Source organism: Alosa alosa, chromosome 22 (assembly GCF_017589495.1).
Source record: "Alosa alosa isolate M-15738 ecotype Scorff River chromosome 22, AALO_Geno_1.1, whole genome shotgun sequence".
NCBI lineage: Eukaryota > Metazoa > Chordata > Actinopteri > Clupeiformes > Clupeidae > Alosa > Alosa alosa.
Genome location: NC_063210.1, coordinates 19,568,991 through 19,590,576, shown reverse-complemented (window position 1 = coordinate 19,590,576; position 21,586 = coordinate 19,568,991). Strand labels below are relative to the sequence as shown.

At 43.3% G+C, this 21,586-nt stretch overlaps 1 protein-coding gene across 2 annotated transcripts in view; it reads left to right on the top strand.

Annotated features, from left to right (window-relative positions):
* Nucleotides 1-21,586, top strand: part of acsf2 (acyl-CoA synthetase family member 2) — a 50,820-nt gene that overhangs the window by 6,185 nt on the left and 23,049 nt on the right. For both annotated transcript variants that reach the window (XM_048233973.1, XM_048233974.1), the window contains exons 3-10: nucleotides 207-335; nucleotides 1,483-1,536; nucleotides 11,107-11,225; nucleotides 12,891-13,053; nucleotides 16,826-16,921; nucleotides 18,078-18,229; nucleotides 19,317-19,408; nucleotides 19,698-19,774. In XM_048233973.1, coding sequence (XP_048089930.1) covers nucleotides 207-335; nucleotides 1,483-1,536; nucleotides 11,107-11,225; nucleotides 12,891-13,053; nucleotides 16,826-16,921; nucleotides 18,078-18,229; nucleotides 19,317-19,408; nucleotides 19,698-19,774 — 882 coding nt within the window. The remainder of the gene's footprint in view (nucleotides 1-206; nucleotides 336-1,482; nucleotides 1,537-11,106; nucleotides 11,226-12,890; nucleotides 13,054-16,825; nucleotides 16,922-18,077; nucleotides 18,230-19,316; nucleotides 19,409-19,697; nucleotides 19,775-21,586) is intronic.

The following is a 21,586-nucleotide window of genomic DNA, read 5'->3' as shown; positions in this document are numbered from 1 at the left end:
GCTTCACCTCACTGTGTGTTCACTGTGTGCTGAGTGTGTTCACTAATTCACGGATGGGATAAATGCAGAGACCAAATTCCTTATATATGCAAGTATACTTGGCCGAGAAACCTTTTACATTTACAGATTAACGATTTACATTTTTGTGTGTGTGCGTGTGTGTGTGTGTGTGTGTGCGCGTGCGTGTGTGTGCCCATGTATCACAGGTGGACCAGGCTGCGGCAGGTCTTTTGGCACTCGGGATGAAGAGAGGTGACAGACTTGGCATGTGGGGTCCCAACACGTACGAGTGGATCCTCATGCAATTCGCTACAGCCAAAGCTGGCATCATCCTGGTGAGATGGAATCACCGTGGCGCTGTCCAATCAGCCAAGCTGTGTGGGGCAAATATGTAACTGTGAGGGGGGTAAATATGTAACTGGGTGGGGGTAAATATGTAACTTTTTCAGTTTTGGGTTGCAGGCAGCAGGGTTAGAACAGCGTTGGTGAATGTGACACACTTGGTTTATGAGCAACTATTTCATTACTGTAAAGACTTAGAGAAAAAAACACTTAACATACATACATAAATATGTTGTTGTGAATAATGCATTGCCAAGTGGTATAGTATATTTCAATTGTATTCGGACACTGTTACAACTCAAGGACATGGGGGGCAGTTGCAAGACAGGTTACTGCATTCAGATGCAAATTAGAGAAAAAAAGCACATGCTCTTAAGTGTATGTTGCATATGTTATACAATGTTACATCTGATATTTGCAACAACGCAAAATAGGCTTACAAAACTTGCGGTACAACAGTATCTGCTTTCCCCAATCGTGTCCACATCTGTTGATCAGAATGTTCATTTCATAGGATCTCACCCTCATTTAAGAAACAAACGTAGGTCTACGACATAAAACAGGCGTAGGACAGACGTACACTCATTACCACGGAAAGCATGGCATTTATCAATCTGAACATGAACTGTGGCTACGCTCGAATATCATGTCGAGCAAAGTCCTTTTAAGCAAGTCCCTCACCTTGAAGCATATACTGTATATAGAAGATAAATCGTAACTTGAAGATAAGTATATTATAAGTATATAGTATATATAAGTATATATATACTTATACTTACTGTTGTGTATTGAAATACTTTCAGCTCAAGTGCTTTTTAACACCATGTTTTATTCTCTACACCTGACTATCATATGCATTTGTCATGCCTCTCTCTTTCTTTTCTTTTCTTCCTTTCTTTCCTTTTCTCTGATTGCCTACATTCTGTAAAGCGCCATGATACATGTGTAATGTTTTGGCGCTCTATAAGCACAGTAAATTGAATTGAAAAATTTAAATAAGATGAGCTGGACACCAGAGTTTGCCCATCTGGTGTCTGTTTTCTCAGAAGACCAGTGTTGTTGGGAAATGCTCTGTTTCGTCTCTGCATTCAAGGTGACAAAGCCCCCCATCATTGAACTTCAGTCTTTTCCCTTCTCTAGGTGGCGGTCAACCCAGCCTATCAGCTGCAGGAGGTGGAGTTTGCACTCAGGAAGGTAGACACGTAGACACACACACACACACACACACACACACACACAGCCCCCATCTGACCCTGCCCACACACACACACACACACACACTTTGGGAGAAAGAAGAAAACACTCCTGTACTGTACATTATAACACATGCAGGTACAAACCCCTACAAAAACCATCATGGACTTCAATTATGAATTGTTTTCAGTTATGGCCAGCAGTCACACTCTCATTCTCAGGAAGTTAACATGGCAGATGTTAACCTTTTGGCAGTTAGCATGCTGTAATTCAACTGTTGGAATGCTGATGGAACTGTTGGAACCCTATGGAATGATGCGTCTGACCGTTGCAAATGCGCTTCACGTGAACCAGGAAGTTAACATGGCAGATATGCCTTTTGGCAGTTAACATGGCAGATGTGCTTTGTCAAAGCCACTCCTCTCTGAAAGGGGATATTCTTGTTAGGGGGAAAGAAACATATTATCACTGAGTAGTATCTATAGTACTCCCCTACCAACATACACACACACACACACACAGTAGTCTCTATAATGAGCCCCTATCAACACATTCACAAACACACACACACATACACACACATAAATAACCATTGCTATTTACTACACAAACACTTCTCTACTTAAGCCACACCTGCACAAGCAGCTCACTAATCAGTCCCTCAGATCTGTTCTGCAGCTTTGTCCCCCGAGAGACCTGTTTAGAGTGGCGCACTGCTTTCACCTCCAGGCGCCGGAATTCAACTGTTGGAATGCTGATGGAACTGTTGGAACCCTATGGAATGATGCGTCTGACCCGTTGCAATGCGCTTCACATTTATAAAAACGGGGTGCAAATAGAAGGGAAAGCTAGGCTTTTAAAAATGTGAGACACTCAAAGTTAAAATAGATCAACTTTTTAGGTTAGCGATTTTATCCGCAGTGGGTCGTTGCTTAGCTGAGCTAAGTCATGGAGCTAGCTATTTAGCTAAATATAATGTATAATAGCAACAACATGTACACTACCCATTTCTACCTTGCATGGTTTTAACACTCACTACTTACCATTACCATGTGTAATGTCCGCCAAAAAATCAATTCATACTCCACATTCCATAAAAGATGGGGGCAGTATACAGTACCTCCAGAAAGTGAGTTGGTTTACCCTAGAGTAACAACTGAGAAACGTGTGTTGCAGTTTGGCTGGCGGTTATGTTGCCCGCATAGTGCCTCCCATGGCCGAAACTGGTATTATGACACCTGTCGGGCTGTGGCTAGTGATTTAGCAGGTTGATATCTCTGCAGCACTATACCTTGTACTTTTTTTAATGACATCATTGCCCTTATTTCTTCTCATTCTTTTGATGCGTGTAGTAGAGGGCAATTTTTCGGGACTCCCGCGGGTCACGGTATTCCCGCGGGAGTCCTGCGGTACGGGAGTAAATTTCACTGTTGGTAACGTGATAGAGACGGGACAGGCATAAATGAACGGGAGTGGACTGGAGGGGAACGGAGGAGATTAAATTAAAACATGCGGTGAGTGCACCCAAAGATTGCAAGGCATTTCTAGAAAAGAGAACCACTTACAACTCGCAATACGTTTGTTGATTGGCTACTGCTAGCCGCAGAGTAGCCCATCAGAGCCATACAAAGCAGCTGCCCAGTTCACAAGCTAATCAATTATGGCAAGCCGTTCAGGACATAACGTCTGTCAAAATAACGTCTCCACGTGTAGATTTTTTACTTCTTCAGGAGTAAAAAATAGATGTCTGAGCGTCAGACGTCATATTTTTACGTGTGCCACGCGCAAAAACTTTGCGTCTGACGTCAGAAGTAAAAAAATGACGACTGGATGATTTGCTGCAATGCCAGAGCCTATGTGCCAGAGTAGACACAGCATTGGCTGCTGGAATGGAAACAGGAAATGCAGCCGCTATAGTTGCAGCAGAAGAAACAAGATGCCAGAGCAATGTGCAGCATATTCCTGCTCAAATCGGCGGACCATCGCAAACAGGGCTCGGGGGATTACTTTCCACAAGTAAGATTTAACATTATCGTACTATTGGTTGTATTTTGTGAATGCAATATTACCAGAGAGTTGAAAAGGAGCAAGGATCTTTGTTATTACTGTATGTAAATCGTAGCCAGCTAGCTAGGCTACTTGCTAGGTGTTCACCCAGCTATGAACTGAGACTTGATAAGTCATATTCCATAACACTGACATACATTACAACGGACACAAGAATGCTATTGTAGAAATTAATCAAATATTACTAGTATAACATTGGCCGGCGAATTTTACACAAGTGGTACAGACTGTAGCCTATTATTGGGCAGTTGCTACTTGTAGCTTAGCTAGTAATACGTGTGTTGGTGGTAGCTTTACTATTTCCTAAATAAAGTAACTTTTCAATAGCTTAACTTCTTTATATGAAGTAGCTTTGCCAAACAAGCTACACTTTTCTTGTCATGTGAAATTAGCACAATTTAAAGTAGCTTCCTATGTAGTGAACTAGCCTACTGCTTTGTTTGTGTTACTAAGCTTGCTACATTTGACTGGGGTGGTAGTTTTGTGTAGTGTTTTATTCATGGCAGAGTAACTGATAGTTTCGCTCACTAAAATTCCTAGTAGCTTGCCCAACACTGTATTATTCACATGTAATTCACCCTAACAAAAATAACATGCATCTCCAATCCCCACTACATTGCACATATCTGTACATGTTGTTCATATTACATGTCCATATTTATTCTGCTCTTCTAAGGTTACTGCTAATACATAGCCTGGCGAGCCAGACCGCACTCACCGTTCGCAGTGCTCAGTCCGAGGGGCGGGATAATCAGTTGTCTTTCAAATTCCCTCTGCACGCAATAGGATATTTGTTTTCAAGTAGCAGGGAATTCAAGCCAAACCGTTGCAACTCTGCCATCAATCATTATGTTAAGCCCACCAAACGACTCTATACACGATTTCAATGTCCTGATTAAGTTTCGATTTCTGGAGCTCACAAGCCAACGGAGAGTTGCTAGACTAGCGCTAGGGGCGCGTCTAGATTTCTAGGCTAGCTAATACACTGCACATACTTATATTTAATTTATACTACTCTAAACCACCTTCTGAAAACAACTGTACACTGTCTACACTGCACTATATCTTTTGTCTGTCTATGCACCAACTACTTTGTACATCACATTGCACTTTTCTGCTTTTTTGCACTTCTAGTTAGACACAAACTGCATTTTGTTGTCTCTGTTCTTGGACTCTGCACAATGCCAATAAATTTGAATCTAATCTAATCTAATCTAATCACCTGCATTCGCCACTCTGTCTCCCATTTTCCTATTGTCTGGATGACTCGGTCCTCTTTTATGGAGTTTACCCAGTTTCATTATGTACTGCCACCTGCTGTCTGTAGCACTTTTGTTCACAGTCTAAGTGTATCTAAGCAATTTTAGCAAGGTGGACTGGGAACATACAAAATTACATGCACCAGTTGTGCATGTACTGTCACCAGCACGACAGTAACCTCTGTCTCACTGAGCCTGTGAAGACACTCCTAGATTCTTTACTGATTGCATTGACCCGGGCTGATCTCAGCCGTTTTTAAAATGTTTCTTAATTCCTCTTTATTTGATCTCTTCATTGGAGCTGGAACCTGTGAACTGTGAATAACACATGCTGGCCTTTTTGTCTTGTATTAATGAACTGTTACACTTAAATGCCAAAAACCAATGTCTGTTTTTTAACGATCAGAAACAAACCAACAAACTTGCACTTTTCAATGTTTATGGAACTTTTCTGGAAACAGATATTGAACCCAGTTACACCATTTCCTTTACTTATTCCAAACCAATGTCTGTTTATCAAACTTTATTTTTGATGGCACTGAACTTAAATATGAAAACACTTGAAAATGTTTATGGAATTTTTCTGTCAACTGTGAACGACATTTAACTCATTACAACTTGTATCAAACCAGTTTTTGTCTATGCTTTCAAACATTATGGATTATGTTCCCAGTTTTGATCTGGGATGTCATCACTTTATATGATATACAGTATCAGAATATTCTATTACTGTTAAGCCACTATGAATATTAAAATACACACAACCATGTTTCCTGTATCAGCTCTTCTACTCTGAGTCAATTTACTCAGGTTTGTCACTCAACCACATAGCCTACTTGTGTTGGGCAAGCTACTTTGGAATTATAGTGAGCTAAACTATCAGTTACTCTGCCATGAATAAAACTTCACTACACAAAACTACCACCCCAGTCAAATGTAGCAAACTTAGTAACACAAACAAAGCAGTAGGCTAGTTCACTACATAGGAAGCTATTTCACATGACAAAAGTGTAGCTTGTTTGGCCAAGCTACTTCATATAAGTTAAGCTATTGAAAAGTTACTTTATTCAGGAAATAGTGAAGCTACCACCATTCAGGAAATAGTGAAGCTACCACCAACAACTAGCTAAGCTACAAGTAGCAACTGCCCGATAATAGGCTACAGTCTGTGCCACTTGTGTAAAATTCGCCGGCCAATGTTATATTAGTAATATTTGATTCATTTCTACAATAGCGTTCTTGTGTCAGTTGTAATGTAAGTCAGTGTTATGGAATATGACTTATCAAGTCTCAGTTCATAGCCGGGTGAACACCTGAACACCTAGCAAGTAGCCTAGCTAGCTGGCTACGATTTACATACAGTAATAAAAAAGATCCTTGCTCCTTTTCAACTCTCTGGTAATATTGCATTCACAAAATACAACCAATAGTACGATAATGTTAAATCTTACTTGTGAAAAGTAATCCCCCCCAAGCCCTGTTTGCGATGGTCCGCCGATTTGAGCAGGAATATGCTGCACATTGCTCTGGCATCTTGTTTCTTCTGCTGCAACTATAGCTGCTGCATTTCCTGTTTCCAGCAGCCAATGCTGTGTCTACTCTGGCACAAAGGCTCTGGCATTGCAGCAAATCACCCAGACGTCATTTTTTTTACTTCTGACGTCAGACGCAAAGTTTTTGCGCGTGGCACACGTAAAAATATGACGTCTGACGCTGAAGGTGTTTCTATTGCCATATCAACGTGAGCTATTCGCTAACGTGATATGAAATGCTAGTTTTTGTAACGGCAGGAATAAACACACATGGTAACAAAATCAATCTAAACATGTGTAGCTTTACTCAACACATTAACACTATGATACAGTGTAATTGTCAAGTTGTATGGCTCACTGTGTTCAAAGTCGATCTTAATAACCCTTGTCACCTCGACTAGCCTATGTGGTGGTTGTTATGGGAAACTTGCTAATAAATGGCAATGCAGCTTAACTGTAGTGAAGTTTGCAAGATTGAAAAGAGGAAATAGCGTTTACATTTCTATTTAAATTATAGCCTTTCTAATGCACTTTTGTGCGTTTTAAATCCGAAATAAGATGGAATGTATGGAGACTGTTATTAACTTTAGAGGCCTATCTACAATTGAAACAATCTGTAGCCTATGACGCAAATAAGCCTCATGTCCGGTCAATGTCTGCTTTAGCCTATTGTTGACAGCAGGGTTTTTTTACGATTTAAAATGATACTTTCTAGATTTTAATGGGCCATGTTGAAGAGCTGATGTCCGTTATTGTTCAGCAAATATACATTCATGTCCCTTGCATTTTGCAACTGTGAGGTCCATGGTAGGCGCCTGACAGAAATATTGTTTCATTTTGCGAGTGATATCCACGTTCTGGCGGTGTTCTATATGTGCACAGAAGGAGTTCATAAGCTATATAAGGTTTTAGCTAGGCCTATTACCCTACATAAATTGTCACTATGCTGGTGACCAAAATAAAATCTCCTACAACCAACCCTTTGGGAACCAATGCTTTAGACAACATAGGGAGCAAGCGGGGAGTGGGGCCGGGATTGAGGAGCCTTTCTCGGGGATTTTGCAGGACAGGATTTTTTTTTTGGGGCAGTCGTCCATTGATCGGGGATATGACTGGAGTATTTGTGTGGGCTCGGGATGGGACGAGAGTGAAAATTGATTCCCGTGTCACCCTCTAGCTTGTAGCTCATTTTTTGGATATTTTTACCTGAAGCACAGAACCGGGACGCCAACCACAGTGTGCAGTGCATCAGCACCTCAACGGCACGGAATGTTACCTCAAACACAGAGATTGCATTGGTGAGTCCCATCCCACCCACTCAACCAGCTAGACCTCCAGCCGAGAGGAAGATGGCTGGGCGCAAACCACAGGTGAAATGGCCTGGTGCGGCTGAAAGGAAGCTGTGGGAGACTGTCAACACCGACCTTGCAAAGTCCCTTGAGCAGCTAAAAGGCACAGCTGAAAAGAAGTTGGAGAGTATGGGAAACCTGATTTACCAGTGTGGAGTGGAACGGTTCGGGGTTAAAGAACAGAAGAGCAGAGAGCAAGTCCCAGTGGTGGTTACATCGAGGAGACAGCAGGAGATAAAACGTCTGGTCCAGGAGAGGAGAAAGCTCAAGAAGCTATGGAGAAAGTCCACAGGCGTTGAAAAAGGAAGGCATCAACGCACTTCAAATGGGCATTAAAATGTGACTAACATCTCTACGCAAGCGGAGACCTTGAGGAAACAAGAAGGAAGAAGGAGCAGCACTAGAACAAAGGTTCTACAAGGATCCCCACGCATTCCTAAAAGGCCTGTTCTCAAAGCGAGAAAAGTGGATCCCTTAAAACAACTAAAACAGACCTGGAGGACCACTTCAGGAGCATACACTCGGATCCAAAGCGGTATGAACATCTCACAATCCCCTCGGACATCCCGCCAATCTTGCCCCCAAAACATCAGTGTGATGATGGCCCCCAACTTGGAAAGAAGTGGAAAGGGTAGTCCACCGAGCAGGACGTCAGCCCAGGACCGAATGGAATACCATACAAGCTGTATAAAAACACACCTGATGTCCTGAGGTTTCTGTGGAAGCTGATGAGGGACGATATGGCAGAAGAAGATCATACCCAAAGTGTGGCGCCAGGGCAGCAGGAGTCCTTATCCTAAGAGAAAGAGGCAGAAACCATCAGCCAGTTTCGACCAATCTCCTACTGAATGTAGGGGCAAGATTTTCTTTTGGTGGTGGCCCAGAGGATCTCTGCATACCTGATTTAACAACCAGTACATAGATACATCTGTACATTAGGCAGGTATATCTGGCTTCCCTGGATGCTTGGAACACTCTAGCATGATCTGGCACCAGATTCAGACAGCAAAGGTGAAGAAAGATGATCTACACGTTGTCTTTCTGGACCTGGCCAACGTTTTTGGATCAGTACCACATGAGCTCCTTTGGTCTGCCTTGAATTCTTCAGTATCCCAGGACACATTACAGCCTTGGTTAAGTCCTACTTCCAAGACCTGCAGTTTTGTTTCACCACCACAGAGTTTACCACCATGTGGCAATCCCTTGAGGTTGGAATCATGGCAGGCTGCACAGTCTCTCCCTTGGCCTTCACAATGGCAATGGAGGTCATAATCAGAGCCTCCAAATGGGTTGTTGGCGGACAAAGACTCAACCCCGACTCGCGTCTCCCTCCACTCCGAGCATACATGGATGACATCACTACTCTCACAACTACAGTACCATGTACCAGACGCCTGCTCAGAAAGCTGCAGGAGAACATCAGCTGGGCCCGTATGAAGATAAAGCCATCTAAATCGGCGCAGCATTTCCATTGTCAAGGGGAGTGCTGTTGGACCTCAAGTTCTTCATCGGGGGGAGGAACCAATTCCAGCCGGTTTCTGGCCGCCAGTCAAGAGCCTTGGGAGATGGTTTGATGCTGAGCCTGAGGGATAAGGACCAAGTATCACAACTGCAGAGGGATATAAGCAGCGGCGTGCAAGCCATTGAGAACACAGAGCTGGGAAGCTAAAGATCTGGTGCCTACAGTTTGGCCTCCTGCCCTGGGTGCTGTGACCTCTCACACTGTATGAGGTGCCCATCTCAACTGTGGAGAGGATGGAGAAGGGAATTACTAACCACATAAAGAAGTGTTTGGGAGTCCCACGCTGCTTGACCTCCACCGCCCTCTATGGAGAGTGCCTCCTCAGACTGCCACTCACCAGTCTCACCGAGGAATTCAAGTGCGCCAAGACAAGACTCCAGGTGATGCTGACTGAGTCCAAAGACCTGATGGTGAGAAAGAATGCCCCTGCCATCACAGCAGGCCGCAAATGGAGACCAGCACAAGCCGTTGAGGAGGCAGTAACAGCCAACATGGAAGAGGAGGTCTGGGACTAACTGCTCAGCGTCCAGCCTGGAGCAAAGCCTCAGTTGCTGAGAAGGAGGAGGATGATTGTGGATGAGGTTAAAAACCAGGAGGAAGGCATCAGGAGGGCCAAGGTGGTGGCACTTGGGAAGCAGGGAAAGTGGACCAAGTGGGAGAGTGTGGAGGGAAGGAAAATGAGCTGGAAAGATCTGTGGAGTATGGAGTCAAGGAGACTCAGCTTCATCATCAGGGCAACATATGATGTCCTCCCCACACCCATGAACCTCCAGCAGTGGCGAGGAGAAGATCCAGGCTGTGCACTCTGCTCCAAGCCGGCATCCCTTAGGCATATTCTCACAGGGTGTAAAGTGAGTCTTGCCCAGGGGCGCTATACCTGGCGTCACAACCAGGTGTTGAAAGAACTTGCTGCCACTTTGGAACAGAGGCGAACTGCAGTCAACTCCGCAACACCTGCAACACTCAACTCCCTGCCAGCAGTCACATTTGTGCGAGAGGGGGCAAAGGCAAATCACAGTGCACTCACAACAGCAAAGCACTGCCAGTTACACACAGCTTGTGACTGGAAAATGTTGGCGGATGTTGGGCAACGCCTTGCCTTTCCTCCTGAGATTGCTGCCACCACTCTTAGACCTGACTTAGTGCTTTGGTCACCATCTGCTAAGAAGGTCTTTATCATTGAGCTGACTGTGCCTTGGGAGGAGTCTGTAGAGGAGGCATACGAACGCAAGCATCTATGGTATGCTGACCTTGCTGCAGAGGCACAGCAGCGTGGTTGGAGGACTGAGGTGCGCCCTGTGGAGGTGGGATGCAGGGGCTTTGTGGCTTCGTCTACCACCAGGCTGCTCAAGGACCTGGGAGTAAGAGGCCAAAGCCTGCGCCATGCCATCAGGGCATTGTCGGAGGCAGCTGAAGGGAGTAGCCAATGGCTTTGGCTGAAGCATAAAGACACCGGCTGGGCATCAGGAGGCAGCCAGGAATGACACAGAGAGGGGTACTTCAGGGACGCCTGGGGTTACTGTCGAGCCTTCTGGAGGCGTCGTGGGCTTAAATCGGCGAAACGCTGATGAAGGGGGTGCCCACTTGATAACTCCTCTGTGTCATTTCTGTTGGCAAATCTTAGTACACGCTGGCACATAAAGGATAACTCCAACTCATCCTGTGTTTCTTCAATCCTCAATTCTTACACATGGCACCTTTTAAGGCTATTCCAGTATTTTAACTCTGACCTCTTTTATCTCCCTCCCCTCTCTCTCTCTCTCTCTCTCTCTCTCTCTCTCTCTCTCTCTCTCTCTCTCTCTCTCTCTCTCTCTCTCTCTCTCTTTCTTTCTCTCTCTCAGGTGGGGGTTAGTGCTGTCGTATGCCCCTTCCAGTTCAAGACGCAGCGGTACTACGACATGCTAAAGCAGCTCTGCCCCAACATGGACACAGCCGGCCCTGGTGGCATCAAGAGCAGCAGGTAGCACTCTGAGAGACAGCATGACCGAAGCAGTCACCCACAGAGAGAATACGACTTAAGCAGCTACCTGCAGTGACCACATCTCAGGCAGTTACTCACAGAGAGAAGAACATGACTTGAGCAGCTACCTGCAGGGACCACATCTCAGGCAGTTACTCACAGAGAGAAAGCATCTCAGACACCTCAATTCAATTCCGTTTAATTCAAGAAAGCTTTATTGGCATAGATGTTTCAATGACATGATTGCCAAAGCTCAATTACACATACACATACAGTTGAATGACAAATATGTTAAAGGAGAATTCCGGTGTGATATTGACCTAAAGTGTGTTGAAACATGATACCGAGTGTGAACGTATGTCTCATAGCTCATCTCGGCTTGTCCCCTGCACTCAGAAATCTGGCGCTAGTTAGCCGATGCTACCAACAGTTTTTCGAAGGGGGTGTCTCGGGCATCGGCCTAGCCATGCAAATAAATCACTGTTTTACACCATTTACGAGGCTCAAAGTAGCTCCATACTTCATTGGTAGACTTCCGAGGGCCTTGACATTTAAAACGAGACATTGAGAACTTTGAAAAGTCCATATAGACAGGATGCAGTCCACATAGACAGGATGCAGTCCAGATAGACAGTGTGCAGAATCTGGCCAGAAAGACAGCATGCAGGATCTGGTCAGATAGACAGTGTGCAGTCCACATAGACAGCGTGCAGTCCACATAGACAGGAGGCAGTCCAGATAGACAGTGTGCGGAGTCTGGTCAGAAAGACAGCATACATTCCAGAAAGACAGCATGCAGTCCAGATAAACAGTGTGCGGTCCAGATAGACAGCGTGCAGTCCAGAGCATCTGGCTTTGTGCTGACATTATAAAGACCGTCTGTTCAGACAATGTAGACATTGTATATGGGCCTGTATATGCACGGAGACACGGAGACACACCCCTGACCACATTTTGTATGGCCTAAACTTCCAAATGCCAGATTACTAGTTTACAGTTGTATCCAAGTTGGTGAATGAGATCTACCAGTGGTTGATATGTCAATAGTTTGGAATAGTAGCAAGTGTGTACACACACACACACACACACACACACACACACACACAAACGTTGAGAAGGCTTGGGAGGAGATACATTGTGTCTGACTCTGGAATGTTTAAGGCTCTTATCTGCCTCTATGCCTGTCCCTCTGGATTCCTGTCTCATGGGAATCCTGTCACTCCCTCCTGTGCTGTTAAACTATCTATGTTTAGAAAGTGCAACCACAAAGGCAACTGGGTCTGTTCAACAGGTATAATCAGTGCAATTACAGAACAATCAAATGCATCCTTATTACATCAAATGCAACCTTAAATCACAATGAAATGTTCCATGTCTGTACTTAAGTTTTAGGCAGCCTAAATATCTGAACTAACTACTAATTTAATCCCACCATTCCACACTCCCGTATCCAGCCTAAATATCTAAACTACTAATTTAATCCCACCATTCCACACTCCCGTTCCCAGCCTAAATATCTAAACTACTAATTTAATCCCACCATTTGACACTCCCGTTCCCAGCCTAAATGACTAAACTACTAATTGAATCCAACCATTCCACACTACTGTTCCCAGCCTAAATATATAAAGTGATAACTTCATCCCACCATTCCACATTCCCCAGGCTGCCGGAGCTGAGATGGGTGATCTTGACGGACTGCGAGCAGCCAGGTACACTCCACCTGAGCCAGGTGTTTGAGGCGGCAAGTAGCCAGTACGTGCAGCAGTTGGATGAGCTGCAGAAGAAGCTAAACTGCGATGACCCCATCAACATTCAGTTCACCTCGGTAGGCTATGCCACTTCTAAAAGCACATGGTCCTTTTGAAATATGAAACAATAACATCAAATTATTATTATTATTATTATTATTATTATATTATAATTATAATAATAATAAGTTACATTTCTATACTGACTCTCCAAAACCCAGAGTTGGTTTACAAAGAGTTAAAAAACAAACAAACAAACGAGTGAAAAACAAACAATGGACACTGCCTTGTAAATAAGCCCTAAGCAAGTAAACAAGGCCTTGTAAACAAGCCCTTCAGAGTCATTAACGAGTCATTAGCAGTAACTATGGCACTAGAACTGAGGCAAACAACAGTCTGCAGACTCACTCTTAAACACACAAATTCTGTATCTGCATTATGAATTGAGATTTGATTTAAATTACACACACACACGCACACACACACACACACAGTGTACAGTGTACTCCTTCACTATACTTGCTTCTACCGAAGATGTATGTCTATGTCTATATTCTGCCGTCATCTCTATGTCCAGATTTGTTTTTTTTTTTTTTTTTGGTTGTTTTTAGAAAAAAGGAAACTTTGCTCTTGAGACTTTGCCTTATTTGGACCATGACCTTGCCAAGTTTGTCCTGAAAGTGTGGGTTCACTCAGGCTAATGGCTTGCGAGGAATGCACAGATCAGACCGAGAGTCATTTCCTCTTTTCTATGGACCCTTTCAAGAGAGTTCCATTATCAGCATCATAGTTTGCCCCACAAGGCTTCCTTTTTAACATTCCATATGTTATCTTAAGGCAGAGGAAGTAGATTGGGGCCCAAATAGAACATTCAAGCATTGTTTTTGTTTTTATTGTTGAAAGCATAGACTGTATATCAGTATATCTGTGTGTGTGTGTGTGTGTGTGTGTGTGTGTGTTGTGTTTGTCATTGAATATGAAACTATTGTGTGTCTCTACAGAAGCTCAGCTGGCAACTTGTTGTGTCACTCCTATCATGCTGTTTGACATGCTGGGGCAGCCTGACCTGCCCACATACTCATCTGTTGATCAGTTGTTGATCTTGTCAATACACTGACAAAGATTCAAGGGGACATAGTCATTAGGCAATAGAGTTAAGTAAAGTTGGGTGTCATCGGCATAGCTATGATAGGAAATCAAATTGTTGTTGATGGTTTGTCCAAGTGGGAGCATATAGAGGTTGAATAATAGTGGCCCCAAGATCAACCCCTGGGGAACACCACAGGTCAAGGACGTTGGCGTTGAGGTACAGTTGCTGATGGCAACAAACAAACTCCTTTCTTGTACAAACGATTTGACCCAGTTGATGACTATACCTGAAAGTCCAACCCAGTGCTCTAGTCTGTGAAGTAATATGTTGTGATCAACAGTGTCGAAGGCTGCACTAAGGTCCAATAATACTAGGACTGATATTTTGCCTGCATCTGTATTGAGGCGTATGTCTGTTGTATAAAATTATCACTATGGTTTGTAGACATCATGATGAGAGAACGAGTTTGAAACTGTAAAGCATGTATTCATATAACCTCAATCATAATCAAGTAATACACTGAAGTTATTCCTAGCTAACATACTTTTATAACATTTTAAATAACAAGTTTAACTAACATACTGAAGCTATTCTACCAGAATTCCCCCTACATGCGCTCTGTATCCCTATGTCTCTCTTTGTCACTTTGTGTCTCACTGTGGATGGGTGAAGCCTGTTTGAAAAAAGCATGCTTGGCCTTGCAGCTGCAGAAATAAGGACGTCATCGGAGGCGGGCTCTACTCAAAACAGCTAGTATGAGAGAAAACAAGTGAACGATATGTAACCCATGAACGATGTGTGACCTGTGATCACTGTATAAACCCCTGAACTTTGTGTAAACCTCTGAACTTGTGCTATACGGTGAAAAGTTTGTACCCTTGGCAGCAATAGTGCTGACTTGCGAAGATAAGGCCGAACAACGATCCTTTCATAGCATCACCTGTGGGTTCGAAGTTGCCAAATGTTGTGTCAGCATCTAAGGAGGGGTATAAATGTTGGTGTTCAACAATTGTTCGGGAGTGCGATCGTGCGATCCACTCAGGCTTTGCGCTATGTAGTCATTAAAGGGATTTTTGCATGGACTTTTGCGCCTTCTTTTTGAGATATGTTTTTGACTTCAGCACTTATAATGGTGTATTTTTGTTACGTTGTAGGCAAGATATTTGGACTTATTTTGGAATTTCTGGCCCGAGTCTGAATATCTGCCACGACATGTCATGTCACTGTTTTAGTGTTGTGATTTGCCCGAAAACCTTACTAAAAGTAATCAAAATACCTATTTGATGTTAGGAAGGTGGTTAAAGACTATTTTTCAATACTTTTGCCAGTAAAACGTAGATTGGATATGGGCCTGTAGTTGTTTAGCATGGTGGCATCCAAGTTATTCTTCTTGAGAAGAAGCTTTACAACAGCTGTTTTCAGGGAAATGTGCCAGATAGTAATGTTACATTTGCAATGTGAAGCACGTCTGCTGCTATGATGAGAAGAACAGATTTGTAGAGGGAAATGAATGGCCACAGAGACTTGTGTGTACACAGATCTCTCTCTCACACACTTTGGAATAGGCCTACTCACATTTTGGAGGTGAAGAAAGCGTGTGAACTAAGGCTGTTCCTGTAACCTGATTCCAGGAAGGTTCTTCTCTCTCTCTCTCTGTCTCTCTCTCTCTCTCTGTGTGTGTGTGTGTGTGTGTGTGAGCTGGTAATGTACAATCTCATGTCTCAGTAAAAGTCAGAAGTATATGACACAAATTGGCTGTAAAAGGCTGTCAGAAGCATGCCAGTTCAAGTAATGGGGGCCAAGCCCTGTTAAAGGAACTCAGCTGGTTTTGTTTTTGTTAAATCCCTCAGATTAGCCTATATCCTATACTCTATATTTCTCTACTATATCTCACTCCACAATAGGTACTCTTATTGTCTTTCAATATGTTCTTCAGCAGCAGCAAGTATAGACCCTTTCAACAATAAAAACAAAAACAATGCTTGAACGTTCTATTTGGGCCCCAATCTACTTCCTCTGCATTAAGATAACATATGGAATGTTAAAAAGGAAGTCTTGTGGGGCCAACTATGATGCTGATAATGGAACTCTCTTGAAAGGGTCTATAACAAACGTGTCAGCCATTGGGCCCTCATCAGTGTCTGACTTCCTTATGGCCAACTTCCTGACATAATTAGTGAGACCTGTATCCAAAGTGCAGTAAATGGCCACTGGGCGGTCCAAGGCATCGGACCATATGGGCCATTTATTAGCCAAAGTGCCGAGTGTGTCCAATGGAGCGCACCTGGAGACCTATTTTGGAGTATTGCAACTTTTGGAAAAACCATTGAGGGCAATTCCGCGCAAAACTGTCACAATGCCATGGTATTTAGTTGGCGTTATGGATGTGGCAGTTTTGCGTGGAATTGCCTTTGAATAAAAAGAGGGAGAGTGTGGTGTTTTCATGTACAGAACATCTGTTATATCTCTGACCATGAATATATCCAGAAACAGTCATCCTTTAATTCTTGTATTTATAAATGTCGTCAATTAATCAACCAATCATTTAATCAGACTTTATTTAGTGCCTTTCACACAAGATAGCAATACAAGGTGCTTGATACAACAGGTATAAACGTCAATGGAGGTAAACATCTCTGCAGTTGCTCAGATGTCAGTCTCTATATATCATGCAGCCCCCGGACGCTCTGTTATGTAGAGTATGGAAACAGTGCATCTAATGGTTGGTCAATCTGATGTGTTCTGCCCTTTGACCCCAGGGTACCACGGGAGCACCGAAAGGGGCCACTCTGTCCCATCACAACATCGTCAACAATTCGTACTTCATAGGCGTTCGAGTGGGCTATCATTGGAGGGTAAGTTTGTGTGTGTGTGTGTTTGCCGTTGTCAATCATACTTATAATATGTTTCAGACAAATATGTTGTGCCAAAATATTTCATAGCCAATTCGGTGTTCATTATGGAGGATAAGCTAACAGAGTCTCATCAGACCAATTAAAATGGATTTGGTTTAACTGAAATCAACCTTGAAGACCTTACAGAAAGTATCTATGAACTATGTGTGTGTACATGCGTGCACGAGCGCATGCTTGCGCGTGTGTTTTAAATGACTAAAATGACTGCAAATATTGGTGACCTTATTTGCCAGTGAGTGTCAGTGGGCTAAGACAGGGATGGGCAGGGATATCAAAAGGAAAGTTTAAACAGCTGGTAAAATTCTGCTCCATATCTGCTGTGATAGGCAGTCTTGCTGTGGGGTGTAGGCGATGCTTTATGTACCCTTGAATGTTAAAGCTATATCATCTCTGAGAATATTTCAATCCTTTCTGTAATGAAATTTGATTGGTGGATTCAATATGTATCACCAAATTTAATTGGTGGATTCAATATGTCAATATTTGATTGGTGGTTTCATGCCCCTCTCTCTGTGTGTGTGTGTCTGTCTGTGTGTGTGTGTGTGTGTGTTTTATATGTCTCTCTCTGTGTATGTGTGTTTTATATGTCTCTCTCTCTCTCTGTGTGTGTGTGTGTGTGTGTGTGTGTGTGTGTCTGCTGGCGTCTTGGCGTCTTGTCTTGGCGTCTTGGCGTCTTGGCGTCTTGGCGTCGTGTGTGTGTGTGTGTGTGTTTTATATGTCTCTCTCTCTCTCTCTGTGTGTGTGTGTGTGTGTGTGTTTTATATGTCTCTCTCTCTCTCTGTGTGTGTGTGTGTGTGTGTGTGTGTGTGTGTGTGTTTTATATGTCTCTCTCTGTGTATGTGTGTTTTATATGTCTCTCTCTCTCTCTGTGTGTGTGTGTGTGTTATATGTGTCTCTCTCTGTCTCTGTCTGTGTGTGTGTGTGTGTGTGTGTGTGTGTGTGTGTGTGTGTGTGTGTGTGTGTGTGTGTGTGTGTGTGTGTGTGTGTGTGTGTGTGTGTGCGTGATTGTGTGTGTGTGTGTTTTATATGTCTCTCTCTGCGTGTGTGTGTGTGTGTGTGTGTGTGTGTGTGTGTGTGTGTGTGTATCGTTCCCCAGCCCCACGTAAAGATTTGTCTCCCCGTCCCTCTCTACCACTGTTTTGGTTCGGTGGGGGGGGGCCTCGTCATGGCCGTGCATGGAGCAACTCTGGTGTTCCCGTCGCCCGGCTACGACAGCCGTGCCAACCTGGCAGCCATACAGGCCGAAAGGTGATATGGCCGCCGTTGATAGATAGATAGATAGGCAGACAGGCAGACAGACGTGGAGTGCATTCATCCCCTAAAGAGAAATGACAGTGTTCCAGCAGGCATAAAAACACAGCACTCATACATATCCACAAGACACAGCCTGAGGTAGAAACTGAAGGTACCTGAAAGGTAAGCTGGCAGCCATTACAGGTTGAAAGGTGTGTCCTGCCCCTTCGTCCTTCATGAGCAGTAGATTGTGAGCTTCTGATAACGTTGAAGTGCAATTTCTTGACTGGGCGTTAGTTAATAATATTTGGAACAGAAAAGCAAACATGCACAGTGCACCTTGAGGACTTTGAGTCAGCAGTTGAGGATTCCATTCATTTGCTATCATAGATTGCCATGGGATATCAGGGAATTCCTTGTAGCATGTTCAATGTGAAGCTAGGATTTATCAAAAATTATATTTTCTGTGCAGTATTTTATTTCTTGGGTTAATTTACATGCTTCCTGTAAAACTGTGACTTGTTTTTTTCTGCTCAGCACAAAAACAAACGGCACATTAAGTCATGGAAATTCAACTCTTTAGTCCATGAAAATCATTGATATTTGACTTAGAGTAGGACCCCAGGCAGCTGTTCCTTGACCTCTCCTAAGCATCTCTTGTCTGTAAGAAAACAAGAGTGTCAAATAAAAGCTGATGTCCTTGATGAAACAATGTACTTAAAGTTAGCTAACTTCTCCTAATGGTCCTCTAGCTGTTCATCCATTTTGTGCGCTTCAAAGCATTTCTGGTGTCGCTGCGGTTTCCTGACATTGTAAACAAAGTGGCTCAGACTGAGCCATATAATATTCTAGCCAACCTTGCATTCCGAACATGGAATATGTGATTGGATCTTGAGAAAACATCAACAAATATTTGGCAGGATTGAGAACAGCACATTTTCACAGATCGACTACTATTGATTGATTGATTGATTGAATATTTTGATAATTTGTCTCATATTGAAATATTGGATTAAAACATTCTGTGATAAAGTGTGTCAAAGACTCTACAGTTCGAGAGTTTATGATCAGCTCACTTGTCACCCTTCACCTGTCCATCCAGGTGTACCTTCTTGTACGGCACTCCTACCATGTTCATCGACATGTTGGGCCGGCCTGACCTGTCCACATATGACCTGTCGTCTGCTGAGGGAGGTGAGTGGCCACGGACATCTGTGTACACAGATCTCTCTCTCTCTCTGTGTGTGTGTGTGTGTGTGTGTGTCTGATGAAGGGCTGGGACACGAAACGTCACATGTGGTGATATAGCCTACCATTAAAGAAAACCCGTTCTTCTACATTTTCACTTGGGTATTGGATGTATAGGTGCACGGGTGCCTTGGTCTGTGTTTTTGTAGTGTGTTGTGTGGGTGCGGTGCACACGTGTGTGTGTGAGACTGTGTGTCACTTGGAAACATAGACTTTAAATCCTATTTCTTTGCAGCAATAATGGCTGGTTCCCCATGTCCAGCAGAAGTGGTGTGTAAGGTGATCAAAATGATGGACATCAAAGAGCTATCGGTGAGTACTCTACACACACTGGTGGGTGGTGACATCCCTCTTTGGAGCTGAACTAGCTGTAAAAGTTCTGACAACAATATACCATAATAGGTGCATGTTTTATTACAGTCTTTTAGTTATGTAAGTAGCACAGATGATGGTAAGAGTGCAGTTTGTGCATTAGTCCACTAGAGGGGGGTATTTTCCTGACTCCAGGTGTAGGTGTTTGACCAAATTATAAGGGGTTTGCACGGACGTCACATTCTGGCCGGTAACCATGGTAACCCAGCACGCGCGGTCATATTTGCGGTACTCAGTGAATGAAGTACAATGGAGTATTATGCACTTTGGATATCTTACGGGATTGTAGCCGTGTCTAAACAACAGAAAAGCTCATCAAAATGTGTCTAAGATGCAAAAGGCATATACAGTAGGGCAGGACTTTGACCACAAGAAAAGGCGCAATATTTTGAGAAATTACGGTTTATTGGCAGCACAGATACATATGAGTTGAGTGAGTTGGTACTTGAGTACCAAGTTCAACTACAAGCGCCCCCCTTCCTCTGATAACTTCTGGCATTATTCTCCTTTCTCCCTGGTTTTTTAATAACTTTTGGAAGTCGATACCTACACCAGATGTTTTTCTCAGTCTGACCTATTGGTACAACCTAAAACACGGCAATAATTAACCATTTTCCTTGACTATGTTAGGGAATGCTTTCTAATGAGGCGAACAATCTCCAATATGGCGACATCCAGATCTAATGACATGCTGTGCAAACCCCTATATATGGTCCTTCTTTTCACTATAGCCTATTGGAATGCTGCACATTTTCTATATGTTATGTAACTGACAATATTCATAATATGGACAATGAAACAGCCTCTGAATTCAAAATACTATTCCGCCACATTGGACTGGCTTTTGTATGCTTCAAGTTCTGACAAAAATTGCCCTTGGACACGTTCACTCAGCTGTAATGTACTTGTGGAAAATTTCAGAATGTTACGGTTCATGCGTTCTCACACTCACTCTCACACACACACACACACACACACACACACATGCATACACATACACATATACACACACTCACACACACACACTTCTTCAAATGGATAGGTATGTGAAGTGTACACTGTGTGAAATGATAAGGTCGAGTCTAAAAGGTATGAAGCACTCACATACTCTTTCACACACACAGACCACAGTCACAGCCACAAAATGCACAAACATATGCAGAAATACACACACACACACACACTCTCTCTCTCATTTCAGAGATTGATATAAAAGAAAATCACACTATCCAATAACAGTTTCATGTCTTTGATGTTTATTGGAAGTGTACAGCAACACAACCTCTAACACAAGTCTGCGTAGGATGCTTATTAACATACAAACAGGATGCATAAGAGTCATTAGTATGGTTGCTCCCAGAGTTGATATGCCTCACTGATGCCCTCATGCAGTGACTTGCTAATACCGCTCCTTACCAGACCTCCCTGATAGTCCACCAACCAGACAGTCGTTTTACCTAGGGACAACATCTCGAGGGAGTCTGTAGGCTGTGGGAGTCTGTGTATCCCTTGCAGAGAAAGGAAAAGCTAAGCTGGGGTTGTCATAGTTACGGCCAGCTGCTTTGAGTTAAGTGAAGGGTCGTCATGGTGATATCAATAATCACTTAGATCAAAACAACACATGCCATTTTTGTTGTGCTTTAGGCTACTTCACTTAGATTAACATGGTTGAAAGGCAGTTTTCTCCCGAAATGTCAATGCCAATGGACTTACTCATTTTACAGACTATAGGAGTTGAATAAGATTTGAAAA